Below are 20,316 nucleotides of genomic sequence, written 5' to 3'. Positions count from 1 at the left end.
TTTTTATGAGCAGCACAAATCTAGATCTACCCTGTGTCCCTTCAAACCTGGAGGCCTCATTTGCCCATCCTCTGAGGAGAGGCAAAGCAGTGCCAGCCACCTAAGGAGAGGGGGATTTAGAAATCTAAAGCTGAGGGAAGCCATAGGACTTTGTGCTGTTTGACACCAGGAGGGAAAATCCATGCTCTGATGCACAGGCTAGTGTGTAGCAGTGCAAGCAAAGATTACGAGCGATAGAGCTGAAGGCACGTTCACTTTGTTTTCTCCTTTTGTAACTAAATCACTGGTGACCAGTGTGAACCCTGGGACCATTCTTTAACCCTGTAGGATGCTGAGAGGGGAGCGTGTCCCACTCTCCCTGAAGGAGCCCATAGGACTGGCCAGTGCCTACTTCGAGTAAGAAATGTATCTAGCTAGGGAGTCCGAGTTCAATGCATGCTGGAAGTAGTGGCTCATACCCGTGCCAATGCTGACCACAACTCCCAGGCCCTCTTCTCCTCGCCTCATGATGATTGCAGCCAGGATCTTCCGTCCGAGCAGGCTGTGCTGGATGCGAGCAGTGAGGGCATTGAAGCGCTGGTGGCTGAGCATAGCTATCTGATCATGCAGGGTACTGCCGCTCACAGGGAGCTGGAAGGGGGACACAACACCAGCATTGCTAAGAGATCACAGGCAGGTCATTCATTTACGTAAATAAAGATCCAAGAAGGAAGCCAATCAGAAAGACGGCTATTCAGTGGGAGGATAGAATCCAGAGCACACAAATGCCAAGGGAAAGAGCAGGTGAGTAGATAGAGGTGAGTTTGCCATGGGCACAAAAGGCCAATGCAGTTTTGGACTGCAAACGCAGAGATTACCACGGCGTAGAGGGGACACCTCTTTCGAGAACTCTGCTGTACCCACGCTCAGCTCTGAGACACACATCAGTGGATAGTCTTGCTTCTGGACAGCGAGGTGCGCTGGGGTGAGAAACAGTCTCCCCAGGGAAGGAGCGGAAACCCATATCACTGAGAACATTTAAAACCGAACAGTAAGAAACAATTCTGCCCCAGCTCCCTGGGACTTAGCTAGTAGGACTTCTCTATCACTAGTGCCTAAGGAATTCTTCCTCTGGGTGCTTGCGGGGAGAGTGTATGGTGCGCACCTGGCTGCCTTCTCTGGCCCTGCTCTGAATCCACTTTTACTAGGCAAGATCTCATCTGCCAGGATCAGCACTGCAGCAGGGAACACACATCTTAGAGATCGCAGAGCTCAAAGCAGGACTCAGAATGGCACAGAACTGGGACAGCAATCCTGCCACAATTAGAGCTTTGTTCACAGCACCTTTGGAGCTGCCGTGCGATATCTGAAGGTGCCACAAGGCGGCGTCAGAATGACTGAACTTGGAATGCGGAATCCCACTGTATGCTCTTGCTCTCACCCACAGGACCATGCTTCAGCTGCTCATGGATCAGAGTTTGGGGCTCGCTCAGTCCAGCACCAGAGGCTGGCAGGAGGCAGGGTCAGAGTAGGTGCGTGTCCCACCGGGAGCAGCTCTAGCACATGCCAGGAATGGACAACAGACCCAGCTTGGCTCTACCTTTACAAGTCACTGATCAGCAGGGCGTAGCTCTGGGACAGCGCTCCCAGCAGACTGAACAGCAGGACAAGTGACAGCCTAGCTCGGGAGAGAGAACTTACCTCTGCGATGCTCAGTCCTTCGGTGCGCTCAGCCTTCTCCGTTTCCCCAATCAGGACTCTGAGTGCTGCGTCGGCCGCTTCCTGCTTGCCTTGCTTTTTGTTGTGTGCAGTCACGGCTGGGAACCAGCGGCCTCCCACCTTGGCCTGGTAGACAAACCTACAGAGGCAGCAGCAGCATGTCACTGGGAGAGCAATGTTGAAAACCAAGTGGTTTTTATTTGTACCTGCCAACTGTAGCGTGGCAGATGATGCTCTGACAGTGGCTAGCTCAAATTCACCAGGAATTTGCTATGCTAGGCAGGAGTCTGCGCCCACTTCAGGGCGGCCAGACAGTGCCAGTTTTGTCATGGACATTCACAGCCACTTACTTCGGATCGTGAGGCGGTCCCGTCTGATCGATCATTTTGAACTCTGCTGCAAACCCGTTGGAACGGGCGTATTCCAGCAGGCCACTGACGGGATTGGCATTGAGGTATTTGATCAGCTCCCCGATGCCCTTGGCTTTTGCTGCCTTTGACTCATCCGGATTCAGGGGCTGGGCAACAGGCGGCTCCAGGGTGGGCTCGCTTGGGACCTCTACGGAGGGCTGCAGAAGAGTTAGACAAGAGGAGCCAGTTAAGGAGTTAGGAGTACGTACTACAGCAGGGGAACTGCACACAGTCAGCCTGGGCTACTGCCGGCTGACCCGCCCGGGACAAAATCCTGCTGGAGGGAGGAGTAAAGGGTGCAAGGGTGTCTCTACCTGTTCTGGGAAGAACTGCCCCCCAGCCTCCCCACGGAGGATCTTCACAGCAACCTCAGCTGCCATCTGCTTTGCTCCCTTCTTGCTGTTGGCTATCACCGCGGGGAATGTCTGCTCACCCACCTTCACGCAGTATTTGAACCTGGCAGGATGTTACACCATGAGAAGAATGTTAAACCCAGCCGCTTCAGTCTGTTCTTTGCACCAACTCCCAGTTCAAGTCGGGCTAAAGATGCACAAGGAACATTTCCAGGTTATCAGCAGTTTAAGAGCATCAGGATGACTGGATGCTCCAAAAGCACTGGCGTGGCACTGCCATGCATGGTATTCAGGACTGGCCCCTGAGCTCTGAACCTGTCCTTGGGTTGGAGACGCCCAGCCTCCCAGAGGAAGGCATTCCTTGACCTCTTTCTGGGGCGCACAGGGCCTCGGGGGAGCCAGGTCCAGTCGTCCCCGAGCAAGAGGAGCACTCAAACAACAGTGAAGTGTATGGGAACCCGGACAGATGGGGCAACATGGCTGGTTCCTCTGATTGGAGAGGAAAAAAAAGAGAAGAATCCCTACTCCCCCCACCCCCCCAATTAACATGATGTGCCATACTTGGGGTCATGGGGTGGTCCCTCCTGAGACAGCAGCTGGAATTCACATGTGCTCCCTGATTTCTGTCCATATTCCATTAATATGCTGATGGGGTTCTTCCCGGAAGACAAGTTTAGCTGTGCCGCTGCAGATGGAGGCTCTGGTTCTGGGCGTGCAGGCTACGGCGAGAAACGCAGAGGCGACTAAAGCACAGATCTCAGCCAAGCTCCCACCCACAGGTTGCTGTTGTCAGGCACTATCCCAGCGGCTGCAACCTTCTGTCAACTCAGAGATGCTCACTACAGGACAAAGCCAACCCGGCCAAGAGAACGAGCACCACACTGCATCGAGAGCACGGCAGCTTCACATCTGGGGTTCTGCTTCCGCACCCCTTTGTATACTCATAAGAAGCCACTTTTGCGACAAGCAAGAGAAGCGTGGGGCCTTTTGTGGAACGTTCCGGCCATTCTGGGCAATACCCAAATAGCACCTGAGCGTGCTAATTCCAGAAAGAGAAAGGCGGCGTGCCCTCCTACAGGCTTGAAACAGTTTCCCCACACACAATTTGGAACCACATTTCCTTTTGGAAAGGGACAATCTCTAGCTCCTTTACATCACCCTCCCCTGACAGCTAGTGCTGGGCCAGCCTGTCCCAAACACTGTCTGCTTCGCGCTGCATCCGTGAATGGAAACTCTCAGCAGCAGAGGACAGCTCTTTCGGGAGAGAGGGGCTAAGAACACGGGCATCAAGGCACGGATTTCAGCTTGCATGTCGCCCAGAACAAACAGCATGGGACTCACCAACTCTGCTTCGGAGCTGTCTGGGATGAACGATTCCTCCCCTTCCATGCCATCCTCCCCTTCGGTCTCAGCTTCGCGCATCAGGATTTTCATGGCGTTGGCAGCTGCCTCCTGCTTGGCCAGTTTTTTGCTACCTGCTTCCGCTGGTGGGAACCGGCGCCCGTTTATCACGGCCTGGAACTTAAATCTTTGTAGAGGAAGAGACAAGGACAAACATGTGACCGGTCACTCAGATACCAGCCTGCCCCTCCTGCACTACGCCTCTAGCATAGCTCTCGGAACTCTAGTGGGATGGAGCTGCTGGTCCCCGTGGTGCAGAAGCAAACAAGCCACGGCTGCAGAAGGGCCAGACACACTGAAGATGCAATCTGACTTTGGTGCAGGCCGTCAGAGGCTTCATTTAGAAGTTTACACAGCCTTCCACAGCAGATGTGGCGGCAGAGACCCCAATGAGTTTAGCCCTAATGCTGCAGAATGAGTCTCCTTGGTCCAGAGGCACCAGAGGCCGCATGAGTCATTAACTCATTGGCTGTTCTCATCGCACAGAGTGCAAATCCAAGACAGTCTCCGGCACGGGGGAAAGAAAGGTTGAAAGCCAGTCGTCACATCTGTGCCTAGTCACTTTGGGTCAGTTTGTCCCTCAGACAGGATCTGACCTGCCTGCCAACTCTCTGCACAGCATCTTTGCCAGGCACTTCCTCGTTTAAATCTTTTGGCTTTGACAGATGTGCCTGCCTCTCTCTCGGGGCAGACCCCAATGACAGCTTACGCCAGCTAGATTCCTTTCTGGCACCCAACTTTTTGCAGAGGCGGACTCCTCTCAGGAAAAAGCAGGTTGAACTGGATCTAAAGACAAGCCGTTGGGGCTAACTCCGTTCAGACCTTTCCCTAAAGAGAAAGCTTGGATTTTGTCTTCGGAAAGTAGGCCGATTTTCCTGTCTAGTGGGCCTATTGACATATTCCAGTGTGGCATAAACGGTGCCTTTCACGGTCACATCAGTGCCCAGGAATGGCCACAATATCAAAAAGAATCCTCAACAGACTAACCGTAAAAGCCCAGAAAAAAATCCCATTCTGGGACTGCAAGTGACGTGCTACGCCTTTGCTCATGCAGACGGGATGCTCCGAACTGCCACACCCATGAGACGCTTGCAGCTAGTGACAAGCTGCAGAGCTGCTAACAAGGGGTTCCCTGAGGTTAAATGCCAGCAGTGCAAAGGGTGTTGGGATCAGAAAAAAGACCCAAGGGCATGAAACCATAGGAAACCTGGAGGACATTTCTCCCCCTCCCCCCAGCAAGTTGCTGCGGAGGATTTCCCACTCCTGGACAGAGACATCAGCATCTGTTCATCCCTATTCAGGGGGAACTCTCTCTCTAGACCAGGGGTTCTCAAACTGGGGGTCGGGACCCCTCAGGGGGTCGTAAGGTTATTACATGGGGGGGGGGAAGAGATGTCAGCCTCCACCCCGAGCTCCTCTTTGCCTCCAGCATTTATAATGGGGTTAAATATAGAAACAAGTGTTTTTAATTGATAAGGGGGGTTGCACTGAGGCTTGCTATGGGAAAGAGGTCACCAGTACAATAGTTTGAGAACCCCTGCTCTAGAGGTTATTTTCCTCTATTTCCCCTGCCTTTACCGACTTCCCCTCATTTTACTCTTCGTCCAGTCCTTCTAGAGGCAACTCTAGAGTCAGTGGGAGTTGCACCTGAGTAAGCGAGAGCAGAATCGGGCCCTTCAGACTCAGCTGCTTTCGGTTTCCTTTCCAGCTGAACCATTCAGCCCTGTAAAACACCAGGAAGGACAGCACTGTGTGTTCCTTTCTGTCCTGCTCACTGGTGACTATGGGGTTTCTGAGGGAAAGAGCTGGTTGTTTTGGTGAATGGTTTTCCCTGTTTTAGTTAAGGGACCTTGAGTCCTTTGGGTGAGGCACACGAACCTTGCGGGTGATTAGACTGGTTACCACAGGAGGAAGCACAGCAAGTATTGACGCACTGGCCCTGCAAATCTAGGATGAGGCAATTAGATCGGAAGTTAATTGAGGCCAAACAGAATCACAGAAATGTGGGGCTGAAAGGGACCTTGAGAAGTCATCAAGTCCAGCCCCCTGCTCTGTGGCAGGGCCAAGTAAACCTAGACCATCCCTGACAGGGGTTGGTCCAATTTGTTTTGAAAAGTTTCCAATGATGGGGAAACTTCCCTGGCCTCCCTTGAAGCCTATTCCAGAGCTTAACTCCCCTTAGAGTTAGAAAGATTTTCCTAATATCTAACCTAAGTCTCCCTTGAAGCCTATTACTTCTTGTCTTCCCTTCAGTGGACATGGAGAACAACTGATCACCATCCTCATTATAGGCCCTTAACAACCTTCCAATGTGTTACGAGTCCCCCGGCCGTCTTCTTTTCTCAAGACTGAACATGCCCAGTTTTTTTAACCTTTGATAATTTTTGTGGCTCTCCTCTGGATTCTCTCCAATTTCCCCCCATCTTTCTTAAATCGTGGTGCCCAAAACTGGACACAGGACTCCACCTAGGGCCTCACCAGTGCCAAGTAGAGCGGGACAATCAACTCCTGCGTCTTACGTACCATACGCCTGTTCATGCACCCCAGAACCATATTAGCCGTTTTGCAGCTGCATCCCACCGATGAGTCATATTCAGTTTGTGATCCACTAGAACCCCCAGATCCTTTCTAGCAATACAACCACTCACACAGTTATTCCCCATTTCACAGTTGTGTATTTGATTTTTCCTTCCTAAGTGAAGTACTTGACACTTCGTCTTACTTGAATTTCATCTTGTTGAATTCAGAGCAATTCTCCAATTTGTCAAGGTCATTTTGAATTCTAATCCCACCCTCCAAAGTGCTTGTAACCCCTCCCAGCTTGGAGCCATCTGTGAATTTGATAAGCATGCTCTCCGCTCCATTATCCAAGTCATTAATGAAAATATTGACTAGTATCAGACCCAGGACTGACCAGTGCAGAACCCCCCTGGATATGTCCTCCCAATTTGACAGTAAACCACTGATAACGACTCTTTGAGTACAGTCTTTCAAACAGCTATGCACCCACTTTATAGTAATGTCATCTAGACCACATTTTCCTAGTCTGCTTATGAGACTGTCATGAGGGACTGTGTCAAAAGTCTGACTAAAAACAAGGTATATCAAGTCTACTGCTTCCCCCCCATCCACTAGGCCAGTAACCCTGTCAAAGAAGGAAATTAAGTTGGTTTAGCATAATTTGTTCTCGACAAATCCATGCTGACTATTCCTTAGAACCCTGTTATCCTCCAGGTGCTTCCAAACGGATTGTTTAATCATTTGCTCCAGTATCTTTCCAGGGACTGAAGTTAGGCTGACTGGTCTTATTATTCTCCACATCCTCCGTCTTCCCTTTTTAAAGCAAGGTATTACTTTTCCCATCTCACATCCTCCAGGAGTTCCCCAAAATAATTGCTAATTATTATATTGCTTCAGCTAGTTCCTTAATTACCCTAAGATGAGTTTGATCAGGCCCTGACAATGTGAATACATCTAACTTATCCAAATACTCTTTAACCTGTTCTTTCCCTATTTTGACTTGCATTCCTTCCCCCAGTTGTTAATATTATTTGTGTTGAGTATCTGGTCATAATTAACCTTTTTAGTGAAGACTGAAGCAAAATAGGCACAAAGCGCCTCAGCTTTCTTGATGTCATCAGTTATTAGCTCTCCTTACCCAAGTAGAGGACCTACACTTTCCTTCATCTTTCGCTTGCTCCTAATGTATTTAAAGAACCGCTTCTTATTGCCTTTTATGTCTCTTGTCAGGTGGAACTCATTTTGTGCCTTCGCCTTTCTGATTTTGTCCCTACACACTTGTGCTGTTCTTTTGTACTCCTCCTTATCAATGTGACCATGTTTCCACTTTCTGTAGGATTCCCTTTTTATTTCCAGGTCATTAAAGAGCTCCTGATGGAGTCATGTTGACCTTCTACTATTCTTCTTATCTTTTCTTTGCATTGGAATAGTTTGCAGTGGTGCCTTTAATATTGTTTCCTTAAGGAATTGCCAGCTCTCCTGAACTCCTTTTTCCCTTAGATTTTCTTCCCATGGGACTTTACCTACCAGGTCTCTGAGTTTGTTAAAGTCGGCTTTTTGGAAGTCCAGTAGCCTTATTCTGCTGCTTTCACTCCTTCCTTTCCCTAGACTCATGAAATCTATTATTTCACAATCACTGTCTTTCACCTTCAGATTCACTACCAATTCCTCTCTGTTGGTCAGAATCCAGTCTAAAATGGGTTCCCCCTGGTTACTTCCTCCCTTTCTGGAACAAAATGTTGTCTCCAAGAACGTATTGGAAATTTTGTGTTTTGCCATATTACATTTAACAGATGTCTGCCTAGTTAAAGTCCCTCATTACTACTAGGTCCTATGTTTTAGATATTTCTGTTATTTGCTGTAGAAATACCTCATCTACCTCCGCTCCTGATTGGGTGGTCCATAGCAGACCTAAGACATCACCCTTATTTTTTAACCCTTTTATCTTTACTCAGAGACTCTCGACTGGTCTACCTCCCACCTCCTTCTGGATCTCAGAACAAGTGTCTATATTCTTTATGTATAAGGTAACCCCCTCCTCCCTTTTCTCCCTGCCTGTCCTTTCTGAACAAGCTATGCCCCTCTACATCAATATTCCAATCATGAGACTCATCCCACCAAGTCTCTGTGATACCAATTAAATCATAATCTAGCTTATGTACATCTCTTTAATCAGAAAAGAACAGCAAAGGAAACCCATATTCTCTTTCTTACCGTGGTTCATGCGAGGGTCCGCTCTGCTCCAAAAGGGCAAATTCACAGCGCTGGTAAGTGTACTGGCTATATTCGATGAGGCCGCTGACCGGATTCTTCTCCTGACAGGCAATCAGCTTTTCTAAGGGCGTACACTGGAAAGCCGTATCAAACTGGGCAGCGTAGCTAGGAGATGAGGGGGATTCCATGATGCATCTCAACTCATCCGCCTGCTTATTGATGGCATTCAAGTCATCTGGAATGTCATCGGTGGCCCACTTGCCATTTTCAGAGTTGTCATAGTTCATGAAGCGGTATCTGGGCTTCCGGGCCCGCAGGCCTGGGTCAGGGGCACTGGCGTCAGTCTGTTCGGTTTGCTCAGGGGCTTGCTGTCCATTCTTTACGTTTTCTTCTTCTTCCATCTTTACCTCTGTGAGGGGCAACACACTCTCCTGCGGATCCGGCTCTAGGCAGGCAGCTGGAAACTCTGGCTCTGGGGCGGGAGGTGCCATTTCCGTTACTTCATTGGCTTTTAACTTGATCTGCATCCGCTCCCGTTTCTTTTCAGTGAGGGACCATTTTGGGGGGTTTGTGTTCTCCTTGTGGACTTCTCCCAGTTTTTCCAGGGCACTGAGAGTGGTGTTAACATCCTTGGCCTTTGAAAAACCAATGTTTTTTGCAAGGTTGTATGCTGTGGAGTCTGTGACATTGAACAAATAGTTACAGATTTTCTCCTTGACTTCAGCCATGATGGGAGACTCGGTACTGTCTTCTGAGCCGACAGTGGGGCTTTCCTTTTCTTGACTCTCAGAAGCTGTGTCTTTGCAACGACTCCCGTCGGTGGTGGCACTTCCTTCGCACACTGCCCCTACAGAGCCAGATTTGTCCGCAATCCGCCAGAAGGGGGGGGTCTCTCCTTCTTTATGCAATTTACCTTCCTGGAGAAGTTTGTACAGATAATGATTGACTTCTTTCTTTCGGGTTTTAAGTTTATGGGCGAGTTCACGACCTGTACAGGACTCCCCCTGCCTGAGCTGCCCTAAAATTGTCAAAATTTCTTGCTCCCTGTTTTGCCCAGCAACAGTCAGTCTCTGGAAACTCAGGTTGAAATGGTCAAATTCCCTTTCTGATTTTCTGTAGTTGTACTGAGTTGGGGAATAAGACGGTAAACTTTGCGTTTGCTGACTGATATAGGGGGGCCTAAATCTCCCAGCTGTGCCCCAGCTGTTGTGCCCACTCCCTCTAGGAATTGGTACAGCAGCTCGCGGACCCCTGATGTGTTGCTCTACTTGTGGCCTCTGTTCCCAAAATGGGTACAGGGGAGCTTCAGTGATTTGTCCCAATAGGAACTGTACCTGCTGGTTTCTGAATCTGTCGCGATTATTTCCCTGTGGGATGAGAGAGTTGTTAAAAAAGGCTGGATTAGGACTGCAGTAGCTATGTTTTGGGTGTGTTTGATAAGAGCCTTTGCCTCGACCAAAACCTGTGTTCATAGCGTGCTGCTGGAATGCAAGTGTGAATCGGGGCTCTTGCACACCAGAAGAGAGGCAGCTGTGGTTCGCTTTCCACTCGCACAATTGCTGCACAGAGGCCTGCCAAAAGGAAAGAACAAGGGTTCAAAACTCAATTACACTCCCAGAGGAGTCCAGAGCTACAGTATGACCAGCCTCTCCACTCCAAGACAATGTATAACCATCTTCTTGGCTAACCTTGCCTACAGCCTACAAGCCCTGTCGCTATGCTACTCATGCATGCCAGGTAAATGAAACGGACAACGTGTTTGCCCAAGCCCCTGCCCCAAACACAAAAGTGACCTGAAAGGAATTCTGAATGAGCCCAACAATGAGAAACAACTTAATTCTTAAGACTCAGCACCCCTCACTGGTTGTTGGGTATTTCAGGCTGGATCAATCATGATCATATTTTGCCCTACCATCGTGCCCGACATCTAAGGATCTCAGCGCACTTTCCAAGCACAATTCTCCCATTTCACATATGGGAAAACTAAGGCCCAGAGAGGTCAAGTGGCTTGCCAAGCATCACACAGTGAGTCTGCAGAGCATCTAACTTGTGGCTCAGTCCACAAGAACATCCCTTCCTCCCTTGATGGAGAGTGACCTATACAGCTAATTCTCTCATTTCACGATGCTTTAAAGAGATAAGATACATGGGAACCAGATAGCGTAGAAGATTGGTAATAGGATGCAGAGCCTTTTAGGGCTGCAGTTCAGATCCAGCTCACACCAGTCACAAACGTGGCACCATCATCTGATTACAAATGAATTTTGGTCTGAGTGGTCAGGCTGGAACCAATGATGCACTTGATTTTTTAAAATGAAAGAAAAAAGATAGCCACCACTATTGACTGGGATGCTCTAGTCCTACTCAAGCGTGCCAGCAGCCGAATGTGAATATAAAGTGACAGAAACCATATCCTCAACAGAACATTTATGCCCCAGATCTTTATAAGGGAATCTGTGCAGGACAATAACGGATTCTTTACAGCCAGACACAGAAAGCGACCACGTGGGGGATGTAAGTGATCGATAATTACATCATCTTAAAAATAGGGAGAAAAAACACAGGACACTGCAAGTGAGCTAAGCAGTAAATGCTGGCAAAAGGACTCAGCTGAAGAGTACCCCAGACACCAGCCATGCCACTTAGCGTCAGCCTTTTCGTGCAGAATCAAAGGCCAGGTCTACACCTACAAGCTTACAGTGGCACAGCTGTACTGATACAAAGAGCGAGCTCTCCCGTGGACATAATAAAAACAGCTCAACCAGTGGTGGGGCGACAGCACTGTCCACACGACTGCTTATGACGGCAAAACTTATGTTGTTCAGGGGTGTTTTTTTTCCACACCCCTGAGTGACATTGTTGACATAAGTGCTAGTATAGACATGGCCAAAAACGTTCTAAGGCCATTTGAAATTTCACTCGCATTAAACAGTGTGACAAACAGCCTCCGCTTGCATTTTTCCCTGGTTCAACCCATACTGATACCATGTGATGCAGGTAGGAACGCTACATCTCCTTCTTGTTAGCAGAGGGTAGTGAGTACAGGTCTGTCGCATCTTACGTGCATTTAACATGGGCGATTTCAGCTTTATGCGGTCAGCAAAAAAACAAAACAACCCCCCCCCCCCCCCCCAAAATAACAATTTTAATATTGTACCTGTTGTGCGGGCGATTCCACCTGCCATTGAACTCAATGTAATTTTGACTATACGCGGTTTTCGCTTTACGTGCGAACCGCGGAACGGAACCCCGCATAAGATGAGACAGACCTGTATCCCTTTTCCTGCCATCACAGTCCTATTAGTTACCAGGTCACATAGAGCTGGTCCACTGGTCAAGTTTAAAAAGAAATTCTTAGAACACACAACACACCTGGAGGAGGAAGGGAGGGTTTAGAAGTTGCTCTTACCTTGTTTTTGCCCAAGCTGACAAGTACAATTCATTTAATTGATCAGAAGGTAAAGAACTGTTCCTAAGCTGTAACCTATCGCCACTTCACCTCGAATGGTCCCTTAGAATAGTGCTAATTACTTATGCTAAACTATCTGTCCGATCTTGTACCTAGCTGTGACACTCTTACTGCCTTTCCCAGACCTGAAGAAGGGATCTGTGTAACTCAAAAGCTTCTCTCTCCCCCCCAACAGAAGTTGGTCCAACAAAAGATATCTATGGCCTCCTCCACCGCATCTCTCTAACCACAGACTCACACTGCTAGGAGAGGCTGAAAGCAACTGAAACACCAACGGGAGCAGCTCTTCCCCGTGCCAGCCGAACAGCTGAAGACAGAGCTCACAAATGGCTCCTAGATACAGAAAAGTTCGGTACCTCGGTACTTTTTACAAACAACAGAAACAGGCTAGTCACCCCTTCCCCTCTGCCCAGCAGGGAGCTAACAATGTAATCATCCACTCGATCAACTTAAAATGGCTCCAAGTTAAGTTTCGGTTTCATTTTCTCCCAGCTAACTCTCACTTCTCTGTTTTGCCTGGTGTTCTGTTTCACCAGGGCGGGTCTGTTCCAGGATCCCTCCAGGAAAGAAAGGGAACCCTTTCATGCAGTGCCCACACATACACCCCCTTCTACCCATCTCCTGCTGCAGCTGGCTCTGGTTTAAACAGTGGCTTACAAACTTTTTACCAAACTGGACTACGCAAAAACAGCGAGGAGTCCGGTGGCACCTTAAAAACTAACAGATTTCTTTGTTAGTTTTTGTGGATACATACTAACACAGCTACCCCTCTGGGAACTGGCCCTCAGGACAGGTGGTTCTAGTTTCCCTCGTTAGAAGGAAGGGTGTGCATTTCTCTCTCCACTGCGCTTCCAAGTGGCAGCAGCGGGGGAGGCAGGAATGAGACTTGAAAAGGGCTCTTTGGTGGAAGATTTTGTTTTGCAGGAATTTAAAGCCATAAATCCTATTACTGAGAACATTCCTCTCTCCATTCCCAGGACACACACTTGTGGCTCCTGAAGCTTACTAGAGCCTGGCAGGGATGCTCGGGGTTGAACCCCTCAGACTTCCTCTGTAGCCTTGAGGAAATTGCTTCTCTCAGGCTATGTCAACATGACATCATTTACAACGGCGCTGCTGCAGCACTTCTGGTGAAGACGCTCTAAACTGCCGTCGGCTTAATATCGCCTGCCTCTGCGAGAGGCGTTGGCAGGAGAAGCTCTCCCGTCGACACAGCACAGTCTACATCGGCGCTTCGGTTGGTGTAACTTATGGTGCTCAGGGGTGTTGATTATTCACATCCCTGAGCATCATAAATTATACCCAAGTAATTTGTAGTGGAGAGAAGGGCTCAGAGCTTGATTCCCTGGCTGTATAAAAGGGTTACACGACTCCCCTGGCTGACTGGAGTGTTGTGAGAATTCATGATCGATTGTTTGTACAATGCTTTGAAGATAATGAGCGTCAAGAGCGTAAATGACACTGGTAGTTTTTAAGGGCATGTCTACCCGTTCAGCCCGGCAGCACGTCTGATGGATACGCTCTATGTCCACTACTTGCATTCGTCACTATAAACTTGTCCCTGACGCTTAGCCTGGATTGTCAGCAATTTCAAGAGCCTGGGATTCTGCCAGCCTTTCCTTTGGGGAGGCGATGGATCAAGTGGACAGAGCACTGGGCTGTGAGTCAAGAGAACCCAGGGTTGAGAGTTCAATCCTTGAGGGGGCCATTTAAGGGTCTGGGGATTGGTCCTGCTTTGAGCAGCGGGTTGGACTAGATGACCTCCTGAGGTCCCTTCCAACCCTGATATTCTATGATTCTAAGAACCAATGACCTGCTGTGTGACCCTGGACAAGTCACTTCCCCTGCCTGTGCCTCCTTTCTCCCCTTGCCCACACGCTTTGTCTTGTCTGTTTGGACCGTCTGGGGCAGGGACTGTCTCTTACTATCTGTATGCAGTGTCTGCACAAGGCTCTGATCTCAACTGAGGCCCCTAGATACTACTGTCGGGGGTGCAGAGGAATGTTCCGAGGGGGTGCGGCTGGGGCCGGGGAGGAAGCGCCACCCAGCTCCGCTCCTGGGCCAGCCGCGGCCCCTCACCCGGGGCACCAGCTGCCGGCCCCGCTCCCAGGTCTCCGCTTCCGGACGTGGCGGCTGGCCCTCTGCCTGGGGCACTGGTTGCCAGCCTTGGCCCCCATCCCGCCCTGGCCCCCTTACCCATCTGCATGCCTCTCCCAGAGCCCGGGTGGGGTGCATCGGGGCAAGGGGGGATAAGAGGTAAAAAGTTTGGGGACCACTGCCCTACTGGCAACTGTGGGGTGCAGAAGAGTGAACTTTATTTTCCCTTTACAATTTATTCCTTCTTCCTCCCTCTAGCAAGCACACAGGCTGGCAGATGATTTGCTCTTCTAAATTCTTGAGAGATGGCAGGCACATAGGAACTGTCACACCAGATCAGCGGTCCATCGGTTTTATATCCTACGTGACAGCTGCCTAACCCTGCTCTCAGTAAACCTTCTCAGTTAAACAAGGGTTGAAATTTCATCCTGACCACAGTTCATGCTCTGAAGCAAGATCTTAGCTAGTGTAATGTTAAGTGTTTGATATTCATAGAAACATCTAATCCTGTTTTAATCCTGCTAAACTATCTGAATTAATATTGTCCCAGCAAGTTCTGCAATTTATTATTGATGTAAAAAAAATGTTCTTTTACCAGTTGTAAGGCACGTGCCTTTTTAAATTGCATTGAATTTCTCCTTGTTCTTGTGTTAAGGAACTAAGTGAAAACATGAAGTCTTGCAACAGAGATTTATAAATTACTCTTGGGGTGGAAAGTAGCTACATTTCCCTCTCTGGATTAGGAAGGGGGCTCTCTCTTTCACAGTGGAATGAGGATGTCTAGGGCTCTCCATCTACCTCCACTCCACTCCTTTGTGACAGCTGGCCCAGCCAATCGCTAACCTGCCATCTGCTCAAGTGCACATCATTCTAGTCCCTCAGCAACCTGGGGGAACTGTTCCTCTCTCCTGCATCATCCCGTCTCTGAGCTGCTGTGTTTGGTGCCGACGGAGGATGTGCTAGTGAATGAATGTGGTCACGTGGCAGTTCCTCATAGGGGCAGTTCATAAGGAAAGAGCATGAACGTCTTCAAATCAAAGCCTTTTCCCAGCCTTGGTCCCACAACACCATTCTTAACGACTTGACCTGCTACTTTAGGTGCACCCCAGTGGCAGTAAATGTATCTGCCCCACTTCTACTGATCTGTGCGCCCCACTGCGTGTGTGAAAACCCAGGAACATGCGCCTTCCCTCACAGGTAAGTATATCCGGGCTCCCTCAGGTCCCGGTGGGGTGCAAGGCAGGGGGAGGGGTGCCATGCACCAGGACTGGGGGGAGAATGAGCAAGGGGGGGATGCCATGCACCGGGGCCGGAGGGGGGGGGGGGGGGATGAGCAAGAGGGAGATGCCATGCACCGGGGCCGGGGGGGAGGGGGGGAAGAATGAACGGGGGGGCGGGGGGGTACCATGCACCGGGGTGTGGGGGGGGATGAACAGGGGGGCGGGGGGTACCATGCACCGGGGCGGGGGGGGGGGAAGAATGAACAGGGGGGCGGGGGGTACCATGCACCGGGGCGGGGGGGGGGGGAGAATGAACAGGGGGGCGGGGGGTACCATGCACCGGGGCGGGGGGGGGGGGGGGAGAATGAACAGGGGGGCGGGGGGTACCATGCACCGGGGCGAGGGGGGGAGAATGAACGGGGGGGCTGGGGGTACCATGCACCGGGGCGGGGGGGGGGGGGAGATGAACAGGGGGCGGGGGGTACCATGCACCGGGGCGGGGGGGGGAATGAACAGGGGGGCGGGGCTCCAATGCCCCCCTGCGGAGCCTGGGGTTACAATGGGACCAGAGGCGCTTGGCTCCCGCCCCGCCCCCCCCCCGCGGCCTCCTTACCCCCCTCGGCCGCCGCCGCCAGCGAAGCCGCCTCTATTGTGCGGAGGGCGCCCGGCCAGGAGTGATGACGCGCAATGCACGCGACCCCCCCCCACCCCCACGCGAGGAGCGGAGCCACGTGGGAGCCCGCGGGACTTTCCCCCACGCACGAGGAGAGACGCGGGGGGACGTGAGGGTCAGACGCTCCCCGCACTAAGGTCCCCTCCCGCGATAGCGCTCCTCTGTTCACACCGCTTGGGGGAAAGCCCCTTTGAGTCCAGACCAAAACGTCATCCTCGCTGACCAAACGATTTCTTCAGCTGATCCCGGGAGAAACAAACCTCAAAGCTGCTGGCTACGGCTCTGACTAAAGAAAGGGACAATGCAGAAGTGCCCGCAGACTTCACTGTCCCAGCCCCGGACTGTTTCTAAACCCATGTAACACGCGGGAATAAATCCCCTTCTGTGTCCAGCTCAGCCTCCCACAGCTGTGGTTCAAATTCGATTTTGTTTTCCCAGTTTGCTTTTACTCCCCCTTCAATCATGTGTCCGGCAGCTCCAGTTTTTCACCAAAGGGGTGGAGCCTGGGAGGCAAGTAACACTACAGATGTCTTAGTTACCACAAATCAGCTGCACATAATAGAGAAGTTAGAGATGGACAAACTCTCAAGACACATCTCGTCTTCCCCCAGTCCCACCACCAGCCCTGGGTCAGTGCAGCAGTTTTCCTGTCGCATGTTCTCTGACCCGCTGAGCGCCAGTGCTCAATATATCAGCGATGTATTTTAGCAAGCCCACTGTGTTTTGTTCTACGTATCCAGTAATTTAAGAATGATCAAGTTACATGAGTAACAAATTATGTGCAGGTTTCAGAGTAGCAGCTGTGTTAGTCTGTATCGGCAAAAAGAACAGGAGTACTTGTGGCTCCTTAGAGACTAACACATTTATTTCAGCATAAGCTTTCGTGGGCTACAGCCCACTTCATCAGATGGATGTAGTGGAAAATACAGTAGGAAGATCTATACACACACACACACCATGAAACAATGGGGTTACTATAAGGAGAGTGATCAGTTAAGGTGAGCTATTATCAGCAGGAGAGAAAAAACTGTTTGTAGTGGTAATGAAAAATGGCCCATTTCCAGCAACTAACAAGGAGATGTGAGGAACTGGGGAGGTAGGGGAGGGGGAAATAAGCATGGGGAAATAGTTTTACTTTGTGTAATGGCCCATCCACTCCCAGTCTTTGTTCAAGCCTAATTTAATGGTGTCCAATTTGAAAATTAATTCCAATTAAGCAGTCTCTCATTGGAGTCTGTTTTTGAAGTTTTTTTGTTGTAATATTGCGACTTTTAGGTCTGTAATCGAGTGGCCAGGGAGATTATTTGCAGTGTATAATACTACATACGACTTCTATTTGTGGTGACCAACATTTACTAGCCTTGGAAATAACTGCTGATCTAGGCCTCAATCAACATATAATCTATATTCAGCCTCGAAAGGAGTCAATATCTGATTATTTCCACTATGAGCAGATCTGTTCCTCTTTAATTACAAAAAGAAGAACAGGAGTACTTGTGGCACCTTAGAGACTAACAAATTTATTAGAGCATAAGCTTTCGTGGACTACAGCCCACTTCTTCGGATGCATATGATAGTTTGTTAGTCTCTAAGGTGCCACAAGTACTCCTGTTCTTCTTTTTGCGGATACAGACTAACACGGCTGTTACTCTGAAACCTTTAATTACAAACTGCCTTCATGCACATTTGCTACTGAAGCGAATGGATTCACCAAAGAACTCTTATGTCTTTCAGACCAGCCATCATTACTGAGGATAGTAATGCTTTGCTGACTCACAAAGGTGTTGTGAGGAGAATTCTTCAGTATCTGAGTGTCTCACAAACATGAGAGTGATAGAGGCCACAACACTATCTAGATAGGAAAAACGTTTTAGCCCTTTTAAAAGGGCTATATAATCAGTCCTATACTGCCACCATCTGTTCATTTTGTAGTTTAAAAACAAACAAAAAATCTGAACTTTAAAAGGACCATATTCCATTGCAACAGGTAACATTTAGCTAATCTGTGTCTCCTAAATCCACTGGAAGAGAGAGGTCCTGGTTTCCCAGCCAAACACTGTGCTTGCTTCCTGAAAGCTTCCACATCAAGTAGAAAGTGACAGTATCGCCCAGTCTTTTCAGATCAAAATAAGTGTGTTGATGTCTACGAGCTTCCATTACACATAAATATCTGAACAATGAGATATCATAGGCAGCACATTTCCCGGGAGGTTACTGCTCACCTAGGAATGTGCTATATCATGAAACAAAATAGTGTAAAATTGGGTATGTACGTTTACCTGACCTTTGTAACACTAAAAATCAGGCCCTGGATCTCCATGACAACCAGATATGCTGAGCATCTAACATCAGCAGTCAAAGTCAGTGAGAGCTATCAGTGTTCAATACTTCTGCCCCAAAGCTCTTTTTAGGTCCCCCCTACTCTGTCAGCATTCATAAGTTATAGGTCTATTACATTAATGAAACCAAAAATATTGCCAAACAAATCAAAACGGTTATGTACATTCAGGAAGATGGACCACATCATCTGCTCCCATCTGATCAATCAAACTCTCCTCCAAGGCTTTGAACTCCAGGCCTTCCTTTCTACCCCAACCAAGCAAAAGATCCACTAATGCCCTTGCCTGCTAAGTTCACTTGTATACCCCCGACAGAAAAAATCGCTAGCCTTCCATCCGTCCTTTCTAGATGCTGGGACCTTTGAGACAATAAAAGTCACTTCCTCCCTCTCAGTCTCCCTGAAAAGCATCCTCGTACACTGTGTAAAAAGGGACTACACAACAGAGACGGCAGCTCAGGCAGTCATCCTGACAGCAGACAGGCCTCTTCTCCCCCTAAAAGTTACTATAACATTTTGTGCGGCAGTCGAACATTTAGGGCTGCCTGGTAGGTTACTCTGAAACCAGTCACACTCTGAACTAGTATCAGAGGGGTGGCCGTGTTAGTCAGGAGCTGTAAAAAGCGACAGAGGGTCCTGCGGCACCTTTAAAACTAACAGATGTGTTGGAGCATAAGTGGGTGAATGCCCATTTCGGCACTCGGAACTAGGCAGCATCTGACTCGGACATCTCACAATATCATTTTCAAAAGCGACAGCGGGTCCTGCGGCACCTTTGAGACCAGCAGAAGTAGTGGAGCATAAGCTTCCGTGGGTGAGAACCTCACTTCTCCAGATGCAAGTCAGGTTCTGACCCAGGAAAGTTTATGCTCCCACGGGACCCGCTGTGGCTTTTCACAGCTCCGGGCTATCCCGGCTACTGTCCCCTCGGACACCTGATACCCGTCTAGGTTTTCTCAGGCCGAGCAGCGGGAGGCCCGGTAACGGTACCCGAGGAGTGCCCGGGAGAACGCACCGAGGCGGGGAAGGCCGGAGCAGTGCAGGCGGGGGGCGGGGACAGCGCTGCCGGCCGGCAGCAGGGGGCGCGTGAGGCGCGGGCCGGGCTGAGGGAGAACCAGGACCACTGGCCACACCGCGCATGCGCCGCCCCCCACCTCCACGCAGCCCCCACTGCGCACGCGCTGCCCCGAGGCGCTTCCCGCGTCTCTCTCTCTCTCTCTCCCCGCCGGGTCTCGCCCCCCCCCGCCCCCGGCCCGGCCCCGGCCCCCGCCTCTCACCGCTGCGCCGCTTCCGTCCCGGGACTCGGGAGCCGAGTGGCTGAGGAGGCCGCTGCCCGCCGGGGCTCGCGCTGCGCCTGCTTCCCCTCCCCCTCCGGAGACCCCGCTCTCCTCAGCGCCGCGGTGCCTGGCGCGGGGTGATGGCGTCACGGCGCGACGAGGCGCGAGGGGCGGGAGCAGGGGCGGACCACGTGACTCCACATGCACCAGGTGATCCGCCAGGGGCTGGGCTGGCCCGGCCGCGCCTCTGCCCCTCAGGGACCCCCCCGGGGTACTCCCCTCCCCTCGGGGACCCCCCCAACAGCCCCCCCCGGGGTACTCCCCTCCCCTCGGGGACCCCCCCAACAGCCCCACCCCCCCCGGATACTCCCCTCCCCCTCGGGGACCCCCCCAACAGCCCCCACCCCCCCGGGATACTCCCCTCCCCCTCGGGGACCCCCCCAACAGCCCCCACCCCCCCGGGGTACTCCCTCCCCCTCGGGGACCCCCCCAACAGCCCCCCCCCGGGGGGTACTCCCCTTCTCTCGGGGACCCCCCAACAGCCCCCACCCCCCCGGGTACTCCCCTCCCCTCGGGGACCCCCCCAACAGCCCCCCCCGGGTCTCCCCTCCCCCTCGGGGACCCCCTCAACAGCCCCCCCCGGGGT

At 50.8% G+C, this 20,316-nt stretch overlaps 1 protein-coding gene across 3 annotated transcripts in view; it reads right to left on the bottom strand.

The window, feature by feature from the left end:
• Positions 1-19,799, bottom strand: part of ADAR (adenosine deaminase RNA specific) — a 28,369-nt gene extending 8,570 nt beyond the window's left edge. Inside the window, exons 1-8 of one of the 3 annotated variants that reach the window (XM_054010366.1) lie at positions 19,671-19,799; positions 8,597-9,963; positions 3,803-3,989; positions 3,023-3,180; positions 2,423-2,564; positions 2,049-2,266; positions 1,681-1,837; positions 459-630 (exon numbers count right to left, since the gene is read on the bottom strand). In XM_054010366.1, the coding sequence (XP_053866341.1) occupies positions 459-630; positions 1,681-1,837; positions 2,049-2,266; positions 2,423-2,564; positions 3,023-3,180; positions 3,803-3,989; positions 8,597-9,324 (1,762 nt within the window). In that variant the 5' untranslated portion in view covers positions 9,325-9,963; positions 19,671-19,799. Of the gene's footprint in view, positions 1-458; positions 631-1,680; positions 1,838-2,048; positions 2,267-2,422; positions 2,565-3,022; positions 3,181-3,802; positions 3,990-8,596; positions 10,168-12,005; positions 12,616-15,995; positions 16,050-19,670 lie in introns of those variants that run through there. The other 2 variants (XM_054010364.1, XM_054010365.1) reach the window with 2 other exon arrangements.
• Between the last annotated feature and the right edge of the window lie 517 nt (positions 19,800-20,316).

The sequence above is a fragment of the Malaclemys terrapin genome, chromosome 21 (assembly GCF_027887155.1).
Source record: "Malaclemys terrapin pileata isolate rMalTer1 chromosome 21, rMalTer1.hap1, whole genome shotgun sequence".
Classification (NCBI taxonomy): Eukaryota; Metazoa; Chordata; order Testudines; family Emydidae; genus Malaclemys; species Malaclemys terrapin.
This window is presented reverse-complemented; position numbering and strand designations above follow the sequence as displayed.